Source organism: Cydia fagiglandana, chromosome 4 (genome assembly GCF_963556715.1).
Source record: "Cydia fagiglandana chromosome 4, ilCydFagi1.1, whole genome shotgun sequence".
Classification (NCBI taxonomy): Eukaryota; Metazoa; Arthropoda; class Insecta; order Lepidoptera; family Tortricidae; genus Cydia; species Cydia fagiglandana.
In genome coordinates, this window is record NC_085935.1 from 21,055,290 (window position 1) to 21,068,436 (window position 13,147).

A 13,147-nucleotide genomic window follows, 5' to 3' on the forward strand; every position below is an offset into this window, starting at 1 on the left:
ATAGTGTAGAGATATATATCTCTGTAAAACTATTGCAGGGTGGGTGCCAGATACTTTTGGCGCGTTGTTCCATCCGCTACTTTTGATGTTAACCGTACGAATGCTGAGCGAGGTAAGGGACAAGCCCAACCGCTGTTAGTTGTATATCAGTGAACAGTCCAATCGGAGTAGTCCAAATGTTGTCCCATGAAAATTCACACTTTTCTCACATGCGTTATCGTCGCATATATCTCCTCCACTACGCACTTCGCACATAACCAAAACATTCTTTGTATATTAGTTAACAGTCCACTCTTCGATGTACACATCGGTATCCGGGGCGGCGTCGGCGTTTGTATCGGCGTCGGCGTATGGTTCTAACGCTGGCTGTATGGCGCGGGGATGATCGGCGAGGTACGCGACTAGTTCGGCTGCTGTCGGTCGTTCCTCGGGCGAACGGTGCCAGCAGGCCGCTGTTATGCCGCGGCTGAAACATGACGTAAAGTTTACTTGTAAGTTACTCTCAATAGGCAACCAATGGTAAGTCGATTATTTTCAGAACCTATTGATTGTTGTATGGAATTGACTTTAAAGTGCCCTATTTTCATTGCTCTTGAGTTTGATAGTATATAAAGCCAGCGGATGCCGCTTCTTTTGAAATACGTATCATCATTTATAGAAATTTTGATATTGCGACTTTTTAGGGTTCCGTGGCAAAAAAACCGAAACAAAATGGCAAAACATACATAAATTACGTCTTTTTTTTTACTTGGATACTTACGTGCTAGGCGCGGCGTCTTTTGGCAGCGGCGGCGCGCCGCCCTCACGCACATGGCGTAGAACGCGAGGCGTGGTCCACGCGCCGTACGGCCGCTCGCCCAGCGTGGCTAGTTCTAGTAACAATACGCCTAGTGCCCAGACATCGCTGGCCGCTGAGAAAACGCCGCGGGAAAGGGATTCTGGCGCCATCCATAACACCTAAACGAAAATACATAATTATATAGGACTCATGACCTGACCCAATTTGACTCAGGCGGAGTCCATATTCTCCCTGACAAGATTCTGGGATAAAATTATATTAATATTTTCTGTGCTCACCGGAAACATGGCACGTCGCTTGCACAAATATTCTCTCTTCCCTGGTTTATCTAACCGCCGCGCCATCCCAAAATCGGCCAACTTGAGAGACCGACGGACGTCCACTAAGCAGTTGGCGGCGCGAACGTCTCGATGGACCTGCAATATACATAAATTTGCTAGAATCTAAAAACTAACTGTTGATAATTCGCAGTGACAAACATAAAGGATGACCCATTCTAGACTGGGCCGAGGCGTCCGACACTTCGTTTTCTTATAGAAATATTTTTTTCTTATAGAGCCTCGGCTCAGAAGTGAAGTGATAAATTGATCACCTCGGTGATCAATTTATGCTTTCAATAAAAAACGTAGCGTCGGGCGCTTCGACCCGGACCCGGACCCGGACCGTACTAGCGTGAGTCATTCTTAAATGTAAAAGTGTGTTATAGGCTTATAGTATTTTCTATACAAACGATGTCCTCTTTCTTAAGAATATATACTAATTCATAGTATACAATATACATACCAGCCGCTGATGCGCTAGATACCCTAACGCCGCCGCCGCTTCACGGGCTAGTCTCGTGAGCGCCGCCGCCGCTACGTGCGCCGCCTCCGGCTCAGGGAGACCGTCGCGAGCGCGCTCAGCTAGCGTGCGCCGGGCGCGGAGGTACCTTTAAACATGTATATTTATGATTAATAGAGGATGTAGTGAAATTATATAATTTTTTTCTGCTTTACAACAATAATTTTGGCAGGGGGAGGCCTATGTTCAGCAATGGACGTCTTATGGCTGAGATGATGACGATGAACAAGATTTTTTATAAGTTAGAGTCACAACTGTTGTCTTGTTAAAGTCAGTGCAGAGTTAGCTTAAATGGACTTTGTGTATTTTTTTTCAAGCAATGCTCTTGTAGCGTTGTAGAGAACATAATTGATAAAAGCAAATATAGGCAACTAGTCTATATTATATAAAGCCGCAACCCGACTGATTGATTGACATGATTGTTCTCCCAGAAGGAGGTTCGTGGGGTATTCGAGTTTGGTACGGTCGTATAGAGGGCGGTCTGGTGACATCCAGAAAAATCCGACTTTTGGTCTACCGCTTCCGGTCAGAAAAATGTACGACGGCCCGGCCAAACGGTGGGAGGTAGGTGGGGGGTGCTCGACCAAATGTCATAGAGGGACCCTGGCAGTTATTGAAGCCACCATTTTTTTTTCAAAATGGCCGACTTTTTTTTTTTAATTTTTTCAAGTTTGTCCTAGCGCGCTGAAATTTTGGTCACGGAATCTCGGAGTCCCCTAGATTCCTACGAAATAAAAATTTTTGGAAAAATGCTCTAATTGTTGGAAAACTGGCCACTTTTGTTTTGTATGGCAACTTTTAAACGGTGCGAGATAGGTGGGGGGTGCTCGACCAAATGTCATAGAGGGCCCCGAGGCAAAAGAAACTGCATTAAAAAAAATTCAAAATGGCCGACTTTTTTTTTTTAATTTTTTCAAGTTGGTCCGAGCGCGCTGAGATTTGGCATGGCGAGAGATAGAGGCCTCTAGATACCTACGAATAAAAAAATTTTTGGAAAAAATCCAAGATGGCGGAAATAATGGGCATTTTAATTTTGTATGGAAACTTTTAAACGGTGCGAGATGGGCGGGGGGTGCTCGACCAAATGTCATAGAGGGCCCCGAGACAAAACAAACTGCATTTAAAAATTTTCAAAATGGCCGACTTTTTTTTTTTAATTTTTTCAAGTTGGTCCGAGTGCGCTGAGATTTGGCATGCGGCGAGCTTAGGGGCCCAAGATTACCATGTGAAAAAAATTTTTTGGAAAAATCCAAAATGGCGGCGGACACGGGCCAAAGTCAAATTTCCAAGTAGGTTAAGCGAGCCCGAAGGGCGAGCTTCAGGCTGGGAGGCCGAAGGCCGACCTCGCGGAGGGCCGTCAGGCCCGGAGCTTGACCCCGAATGTCCAAGCGTGCGCCACCCCCAGTAATTTTGGGCGAGGCCGAAGGCCGAGCTGCGGGAATGACGAACAAAGCAAAATCCTATACAAAAAGTGTGTTAAGCGAGCCCGAAGGGCGAGCTTCAGGCCGGGAGGCCGAAGGCCGACCCCGGCGGAGGGCCGAAGGCCCGGAGCCTCCACCCCGACTCCCAAAACGCGAGGCCGAAGGCCGAGCTGCGTGAATGCAGTTCCTGCAAGCGTTCTACAAAGTCAACTGTCTTGATAAGCGAAGCCGGCGGGCCGAAGGCCCGACGGCGGAGCGTCGAGGCTCGCGAAGGCCGAAGGCCGAGCTCCGCGTAGGGCCGAAGGCCCGAAGCGTCACACGAGAGGGGGAAGTTGGAGCTTAAACACGACCCAATAGGAAAAGTGTCTTAGACAAGCGAAACGGCGGGCCGAAGGCCGAAGGCCGTAGGCCCGACGTGAGCTTGTCAAGACACTTTTACTATTGGGTCGTGTTTAAGCTCCAACTTCCCGCTTACGCCCCAAAGCAAAACCAACCCTCCAAGTGTTTTAATAAGCGAAGCGGCGGGCCGAAGGCCCGACGCTGAGCTTCGAAACCCAGCGAAGGCCGAAGGCCGAGCTCCGCGTAGGGCCGAAGGCCCGGAGCGTCCCTTTCGATTTCCCAAGCACGCGAGGCCGAAGGCCGAGCTGCGGGAATGAAGTGCTCTCACGCGGATCTTTTCGTCTTAGCAAAAGTAGAAATTCATTTAATTTTCCCTCTGGAAAACAAACTACTACACAATTACAACAGCAACAACAACATTACCAACAACAACAGCACCAACAGCAGCACCAACAGCAAACAACACGCGTACCGCGGGGCCCTCGGGCCCCGCGCACAGGGCAAAATCTAGTTAATATGAATTACCGCCGCAGGTCGCCGTAAAACGCGTGCTCCATCAGAACTAGCGGGCCGCCCTCCCAGCACACACCTGAGAAAGCGATTCTGTATAAAAAACAATTTTAGTTTGCACGCTATGGTAGGTACGTATCTATTAGAGATGCGCAAAACGCTTCACTGAGTTGAAAAGATTGATTCATATCTTTCGCTTGCGGTGATATAAGATATGACTCATTTCGCTCACTTCGGTCAGAACACTGAGATAGATGAGCGGCTGAACGAGTTAAGTCATCACTGAGTTGAAGAGTGAGCGAGTTCAATGAAAATAGTTCATATAAATCATTCACTCGTGAACGACATTAGGTAATTATCGGTGCATTACCTGTGAAACGCACTACGTGGTCGTGTTTCAATGTCGCAAGAAGTGCTGCCTCGCGAAGAAGTTCAGTGGCCGCCCCAGCTGGCGCATCTGCTCGTGGCGCCTTTGAAAAAAACAGCAATGTTTACCTATCAACATTTTATCAATAATTCAGAGTTGTATTTGAAGTCTGATGCGTATGAACGAGGAAGCATTTAAATCAACAGGTTGTATTCATTTATAATACCTACAAAGTTCATAGCTTTAATAAATAAAAACTAGCGAGCGCAAGAATTAGTAATTTATCTCCTTAAAAATATTTTTAGTGTATAACATTAATGCAAAAGGATACCTTGACAGCAACCCCAAGCGCAGCTCTTGCAGGGCAGCGCAATACCGCTTGATGTACAACCCCATAATGCCCAGTGCCCAACTCATCCAGCAACTGCAAGGCATCACGCGGGACGGCGTGTTCAGCTAAAGCGGCGCCGGCGGCGGCTTCGGCGGCGGAGTGGCCGCCTCGGAGCAAAACGCGCTCTTCTACGGCGCGGTCTCGGCGCTGAAATGTTCGGATTTAGATTGTACGTTACTGCTGCAGTGTTGCGTTGCAGATTAGCAAATTATTAATCCGGGTATCAACATAAAACTGTAGTGCCTCCAGAACACTTCGGCAGGGAGCTCATTGCATAGCCTTAGCGTCCGCGGGAGGAAATTCCTCTGAAACTGTCAGCACCGCACTTAGGGTGAGTTGTTAATAACCACCCTTTTTTCGAGCGGTCATATCTCGGAAATTTTCAATGAAAATAAATTATTGCGAACATTTATCGATAGACTATTTAGTTCGCTACAAATTGTCATTCAAGATATTCTAATTTTCCTTGTAGATTTGGCACTATTGTGCTTTTAGAATATCGAGGTTTGCGTTAGTATTTCAGTCTGCAGTTAGTTTTTTTTTTTTTGTATTGTGGTGTAGCAAAGCTGATGGCTACATTGCTGTAGTACCTAAATGGCAATCTCAATACTCGAATTTTTGATATTTCCTGCAGCGATGCAGATTGCAGCAGTACTGCACCGCAATCAAATACCCAGTCCGAAGGAATGTTAAGCCGAGCACTGACTAGCAGGCCGTCGGACGATACTTATCGGCCTGTCAGTTAGAACAAAAATTTCACAGTTCCTAACAACTGACAGACCGATACCGTCCGGCGCAGTCCGGCGGACTGTTAATCAGTAGGCCCCTTTACCTGAAGACGGCGACGGCGTGCGACGTGGGCGGCGTAGAGAGACGGGAGGCCGAACGCCAGCGCACAGGCTAGGATAGCCCATGCGAAGTCGTGGCAGTGGGGGGTGAAGTAGTCTCCGGAGCGGGTGGTGTAGCAGCCGGGACCGTCGGGCACGGCGCCACACAGCTGCTCTGGTGGGGGAAATGACGTTGAAGTTTCCTTAGAGTTGGTTTTGGCTTCAGATGTTTTTAATAAAATTCAGAATTAATTAGGAAATATGGAGGATTTGATTAGTTTTAAAAGTGTAGTTAGGTATTGCGTGTAGTAAGGTAGTGTGCATATGTGACGTGCCACGGCAAAAAGTACCTTATGGCGGCTGGCGCTTACGTCGCATAGCGCCGCAATAATATTGGAGCAGCGTTAATAGGTAATAGCGTAAGCGCCAACCGCCATAAGGTACCTTTGCCCGTGGGATGTTACATATTAGGTGTAAGTGATTTACTGTTAGATTATAATTAATGGCAACTGTGCACAGCATATAGGTCACTATCACAATCCATTCATGACAAGGAAAGGAAATTGTACACGCCTCACATGGTGTGATGTCGAGATTACCTTTATCGCTATGTATATTCTTCACACCATCCCACGCAGCGACCAACTGTACACCTTTTGACGTCCAGCGGTGAGCGAAGACGAGCGGAGTTGAATTCGCGTGTATGTCGCGAGTCACGCCCGCCACTGTAATGCTGTCGAGAATCTCTAAGAATTTCCTGAAACAGAATAATTCTATCAGACTATGTCAAAAAACCGGGCAAGTGCGAGTCGGACTCGCGCACGAAGGGTTCCGTACCATAATGCAAAAAAAAAAACAAAAAAAAGCAAAAAGAAAACGGTCACCCATCCAAGTACTGACCCCTCCCGACGTTGCTTAACTTTGGTCAAAAATCACGTTTGTTGTATGGGAGCCCCATTTAAATCTTTATTTTATTCTGTTTTTAGTATTTGTTGTTATAGCGGCAACAGAAATACATAATCTGTGAAAATTTCAACTGTCTAGCTATCACGGTTCGTGAGATACAGCCTGGTGACAGACGGACGGACGGACGGACGGACGGACGGAAGGACGGAAGGACGGAAGGACGGACGGACGGACGGACGGACGGACAGCGAAGTCTTAGTAATAGGGTCCCGTTTTACCCTTTGGGTACGGAACCCTAAAAAAACGGACAAGAGCGGGCGCACTCACCCACCGAGAGTTCCGTACTTTTTAATTTTCTTGTTATAGTCGTAACAGAAATAAGTAGGTACATCATTTGTGAAAATTTCAACTCTCTTTCTGTTACGGTTTATGATAACTACAGCCTGTGGCCTATTTTATAAAGCTACAACTTACAATTTACAAGCGGAAGTCTCGTTCTAATACATAGGGTGAGAAAGAGACTTCCGCTTGTAAATTGTAACTTGTAGCTTTATAAAATAGGCCACTGGTGACGTGGTGGAGACAGACGGACAGTGGAGTCTTAGTAATAGGGTTCCGTTATTACCCTTTGGGCACGGAACTCTAAAAACGGCGTTGCGAGATTAGAGAGCTGCTTAGTACGGATTTGAGGAATTTGAGTTTAAGCTCTACCGGGCTACGTCGGGGCGATGCGGATCATCTCTGTGCTCCGGATACCACTCTTCCAATCGCGCGGTGCCTTCAAGTATCAGCAGAATAGCGTCGACGAGCGCGGAAGTATGTGGCGGCCATCTTGGGAAGGCCTTGTCCAAAGTGTCGCGTAGTGTCGAGGAGCCAAGCAGTCCATTTGGCGTTTTGCCGCCGCGCCAGTCCCCGCTTACGGTCAAGTACGAGAAGTCAGAATTCGTTGGCAGCCAGTCCTGGAAAAGGTCCGATTGTTAAAAAACGGGGTATTTACCTTATTTGAGTCACTTAACTTCAAACTCGGGTAAATCCATCTGTCAGATTATGCGATTTTGGTATTAAGAAAACGTAATAGGGTAGATATTTGCTGAGAGGGTCCAATGGATTTACCCGAGTTTGAAGTTAAGCGACACATTTTTCCGTACCATATATTTAAAATTTATAATCTTTGATATAAATGTTTGTGTGAGAGTGATTACCTACACTACGATCCATGAAGGAACGTTATTGAATTACATTAAATTCCTGTACAGCCTCCTACCATAGTTCAAAACTGAAGTAGAAACTTGGAATGAGATAATTATTAGCAGTAAACACTTTAATAATTAGAAAGATCGTACTGAATCGTAGGAGTTTCCCGCCGCGCCGACGACGATCCATACATAGCCAGCTTTCATCGTGTGTCCCCGTTTTTCCGCTGTTGCCAGAACGTTGTTCGCCGTGCCTGCACTAGCATCTATCACGACCACGCGAGCGTCGTGCGCTTGCAGCGCGTCAAGCGCGCCCGTCGCGTTGTTCGCTTGCACGATTGCCGGATATACTATGAGGTCGTGCTCGCTTAACAACTCTGCCACTCCCAGTGACCGCTTCCATCTATGCCAAATAAATGGACTTTAGAATGTTTAAAAGAGCACTGTTGGTTAAATACAAAGTGACGGGATACAAAACTATAAGCGATGACAATGCACTCATGCACTGCGTGGGAAAAGTTGGACAAGTTTCATACTACTTTAGAAATGTCAACTGTCAGTTCACAAATGTTTTCTATACCCGCCAAGGTGGTATGGTCAATATCATGTACAAAGCGAACATCAACAGAAAAGGGTTAGGTATCGATTCTGTGTTTTTATTCAGGGGGTGTTGACTTGACAAGGTCTAATTCTAATTAGGTAATCTTTGAGATGGAAATGGAAATATGGACGGTATCTACTGACAGTGGCAACAACAAGGCGGCCAAGATCACCCAGTTGAATTATGTACCCTGAATAAAAATTGAATAAACTATGACTTCTTTGTCTTCAGGTTTAACGACTACATAAGTAGATAAGCTTTATACTGACACATCGCAGCGACCCTCTTCCCTTAGAAGTGCCACGCGCCGCCAGCCGCAGGCGCTCAACAGCGCGCGTACCGCCGACGCCAGTGCCGGCGCAGACGGCGCGGTGCTGCGCGCGCTAGCCAGCTCCGCGCCGCTCGGCGGCGGCGCTACCAGCAGCAGCGGCACCATCACCTTGTCCCTGGCGAACTCAGGCAACGGCGACGCTCCCCCCGATCCCATGGCTACCACACCACGCAAGTTTACAAACTCGTAGTTTGTCATCAAATTCTCCAAATCGTATTTGACTTCATCGGTTGTCGAACAGTTTATCTCGATGTATTCCAAACCAAACCTAGTTCGATTACTCGTGTTGACCCAGTGGTATCGTGCTATTCTTATGATAGTTTGATAGCGCTTGTCCTCATTTTCTGCCGCTTCACACACGTAGATGATCAATTTGGGTTTCACGTTGCAGAAGTTGTCGTTGCATGTGAGCCAGGACCGGGCGAGGTCACGAGTCTTGTTAGATGCGACGATAGCTTCACACGCCGCCCTCTCAAATCCAAGTTTTATGCTATTGGCTAGAACACGACGCAGCATCGAGGCTGTTGGCTGGAAGCGATATGCGAGGTTCAGAACTTGAGGAGCAAACCACAGTAGTTTGCGAACATCTCCTAATGACAAGGAAACGGCATCCAGCAAGGTGAAGTTAGGGTGAGATGGCGCAGGCCATATTCGCTCATTACTGTCCGTCAAAATAGCGAAGTCAAATAAGAGGAACGAGCTGTTTGTGCGCTCTGGTATTAAATAATTTAAAGAATAAGTCAGACGCAGTGGTAGTTCAGTTACTTCGGCTAGTTCTTGTGCTAATTCACATTGGTCTTCTTCATAGTGGCCCTCCTCTATCGCCACGGTCACACATTCGCCGGAACACGCGATTTTCGACCACTTGCTACGGGAAAAAAAATCCATTATAAGAAAATAAATCGTGAAGTTCTTAGGTCATTATAACAAAAATTTCAAAACAAAATTGAGGCAAAAAGAAGGCATGCAGTAGGTACTCCTGGCGGCCTAGCCAAGTTTACAATGGCTATCGCTTCGACAACGAAAAGCAGTATGTCTCTCTATCACTCTTTCATATTATTAGCGCGACAGTGACAGTTGCGTTTCGATCGCTACGGAGCGTAAGCGATGGGCGTCTTGGCTACGCGGCCTGTATGATTAGTTATTGTCAACGGGCTTAACCTGCAGGGTGTTCTATCAGGGATGAAGTCATCAATGAAGCCACACTCAGGAGCTCGTAGCTTGTCCCAGTCTTGTAGACAATGGAATGGCGCTCCAGGCGCCAAACGCGCCAGTGGGCGCCTGACGGCGGGCGCCGCGCCGCGGCCGAGTACCTCGAGGCGTGACCCCCCGAGACCGCAGGCGCCTTCATTGCACTGAGCTCTTGAGGTGCCCTCGTTCCGCCATGCTGTCGCCACGCTCAGTACGAAGTATTTACTGTCAATGAAAAATAGGTTTGAATTTTTTTTCTAGACGTGTGAATACTTTAGACGCGTAATTTTCTAAAACAAATAGGGATATTACCTACCTATCTCTCTCTTATGTAGAACATCATAATTCATAAGTTCATAACATATGTAGATTATTAAAGATACTTTTGGCGCGTTGTCATTCACGACATCCACGTGCTCATTTAAATAAGTAGCAATTAACGTAAAAGTTAAATTAAGAGTATTTCAGATGACCCCAGATGGGGACAAATTAATATATAAACAAACTTATCATCATCAGTGGCGTAGCTAGAGGATATGGCGCCCGGGGCAGACACCAAATTTGCGCCCCCCCCCCCCCCCAAACGAAATGAACGTAAGGTGGCCACTGACAAGCCTTCCAACAGTCCAAATAGCGTGGCTGCAATCCAAAATCGGTCCGTGAATGTCAAAAACGTACAATGTTTAATATTAGGATGCCGTCCATTTGGATGAATCCATTGTAACGGCATCCATTTGGAAGGCTCGTCAGTGGCCTGCTTAACGAAACGAAAGGGTTATTTTTTGCTTTAATAAGTTTACTTTTAATGTAGACAAATACAGTGTAGGTACCTATGTTTTTTTAGTACATCGGTGGCCAACAAGCTTACGACCCACCTGATGGTAAGCGGTCACCGCATCCTATGGACGTCTACACTCCAGGGGTGTTACATGCGCGTTGCCGACCGTTTTAAAACTTATAAACTTCTTTTTTGGAGATCTATTCATGGGTACAGCGCGGCTTTGGACTGATTTGAAGGACCCAAGGTGGCATCCAGGTGCTCCTGTCCAAAGGTGACAGCAGTACTCAATATATGGGATCAGTCTACCCCAGAGTAAAGTATGGCGGTGGCCTCCCTTTATTGAGCACACCGAATTTTTTTTGATACGAGCGCAGCCTACCCAGCAAGGTGGCTACGAAATTATTAGACGTCACTGATGGAGATGTCAACACCGATCGAGGCTCCCAATTAGGGTTTGCACGACGGATCTGAAAAGTATGAGAAGATCCGTGGATCCGGATCCAGATCCGGATAATTTCATACATTTCGGATCCGGATTGCAAACCTTACTCCCAATACTCCCTGACATGGGAAGGGTTGTGCCTTGAAAAATGAGGTTTTCTTAGCGGTAAACGCGCAAATTTGAGTCTTGGTGGGATTGAATCGGATTAAATTGTCCTGATCCCACACCGAAACTCTGGATAGAATGCCTCGATACCTGACACAGTAATTATTTCTACTATTATTTTATGGGGTCACTTCCCCATCGCTATTTCAGTTCAGTCCAGTTCAGTTATCAGTGCAAATACCACGAACAATTATAAGAAGGCAGAAAAGCAAAGCAAAGCTTCACCCCAGAATTTCTTAACAAAAGTTATAAGTCTCGAAAACTACGAAAAATCGGCTAACATCTGGTACATGGGGTATATTCTGATAACCCACGACGAGGATTCTAAAAAAAATTATGGGCGTCAAGGTTTGGACCAGCCTGTAGGTATACAGGGTGGCTAAAAAATAACTGCATTTCCGTTGCCAGGCAGGTTTTTGGATTATACTGAACAACTTTTACTATTAACTAGTCCAACCCCTAAGTCGCGAAAAAAAATTTGGCTGTTTCCTACATTTTGGCTGGTCCATTTTCTATGGGAGGGTAAACTTTTTTTTCGCGATTTCGGGGTTAGTCCCGTAGTAAAAGTTGCTCAGGCCCAAAACCTCCCTGGCAACGGGAATTTAGTTATTTTTTAGCCATCCTTGTATAGTACTGTCGTCCGCATATCGATGAATGTCGTCGATAGACAACATGTCACAGATATGCAGCAGCTATTGAAGCAGCCGGCCTAGCCAAGGTTACAATCGCTATCGCTTCGACAACGAAAAGCATTATGTCTCTCTATCACTCTTCCTTATTAGTGTGACAGTGACAGTTGCGTTTCGATCGCTACAGAGCGTAAGAGATTGGCATCTTGGCTACGCGGCCAGGTTCCGTCTACTACGGCTCATATGCGCCTGCCGGACTAGGGCTAGCGATCCATTTGCATAGGTAGTCTCTTGGAGAGTCCATAAGATGGTAACTTCGACAGGAGACCCCTAACGGAAAAGACGCGCTAACCCGGGACACAACTCTGAAGCACTCGGCCCGCTCGCCTTATAAAACGAAAGCATAGCAACTCCCGCCTTGATGGAAGTTTCTTGCATAGAGTATTCGCACTGCGGGATGGTGGGCGGTAGGGCGCTACCGTCGTCTGTCAAGGTCGAGTTCGAGGCAAAAAAAGTACCTAAAAGATCGGCTTTTTCTTTTGCGCTGTGGGCCAGAATACCATCCGCATTTCACACTTCACAGTGGTGGTAAATATGACTGACCAAAAGTTTCCCTGCTGCCTTTTAGCAAGGCGGAGAGGTACAGGTCTTTTGCTCATTTTGGCGCCCCCCCTTGGACGGCGCCCGGGGCACGTGCCCCCTCCAACCCCCCCCTAGTTACGCCTCTGATCATCATACAAGTTTTCTATTATTAGTTTCCGCGATTGTTACATATTTAATTAAAATCATTTAAATTAATTAAAATAAAGTCACATATGGTTTTAATTAAATGAGTAACTCATATAAATATACACATGTTAAAATACTTCAGTAATCTAAATTATAAATAATAGGTAAGTTAGGTAGTATGGGTAGGTACATAGGTAATAATAGGTAGGTATAGGTTTTTGATACTTGAATTGGATTCGGAAAGAGTACCTATATATTCAATACCTACTACCTAGGTAGGTACATTTATAATACCCCATAGTTAAGAATTTTTAGTACAAGCGAAAAGCGAAGTTCTTTTATTTAACTTGCAGGCCTATTCGGATTTCGAGATAATCACAAGATTTAGAGACAATTTAGAGATCAACTAGATCTACATTAGATATCGAATAGATGTGACTTGGATATCTAAGTCATAACTTGTCGAAATCGTTCAAGAGGTCCTCCAGAATCGCGGAAACGGCAAATTTGACATATCTATCTTACAAATATCTTTAAATTATCCATATCGTAACTTGTTGAAGTCTAGTAGAAATCTAATTCATTTTCCGAATCGAGCCGTCGGAGACATGGCTGGCTAGGGCTGGGGCATGTCGCGGCCTGCCGTCCATCGACACGTGCACCCGGGAATCTCGCTGCCTCTTCC

At 46.2% G+C, this 13,147-nt stretch overlaps 1 protein-coding gene across 1 annotated transcript; it reads right to left on the minus strand.

Moving 5' to 3' along the window:
- Positions 1-276: 276 nt before the first annotated feature.
- LOC134663366 (uncharacterized) lies at positions 277-12,761 on the minus strand. The gene is made up of 14 exons (XM_063519728.1): positions 12,757-12,761; positions 9,687-9,941; positions 8,464-9,393; positions 7,744-7,996; positions 7,112-7,359; positions 6,094-6,251; positions 5,500-5,669; positions 4,608-4,814; positions 4,280-4,379; positions 3,925-3,988; positions 1,583-1,727; positions 1,078-1,215; positions 761-957; positions 277-466 (listed from the first exon to the last, which is right to left on the minus strand). Exons 1-14 carry the CDS (start codon positions 12,759-12,761, stop codon positions 277-279), a joined length of 3,060 nt encoding a protein of 1,019 aa, XP_063375798.1.
- Positions 12,762-13,147: the final 386 nt, after the last annotated feature.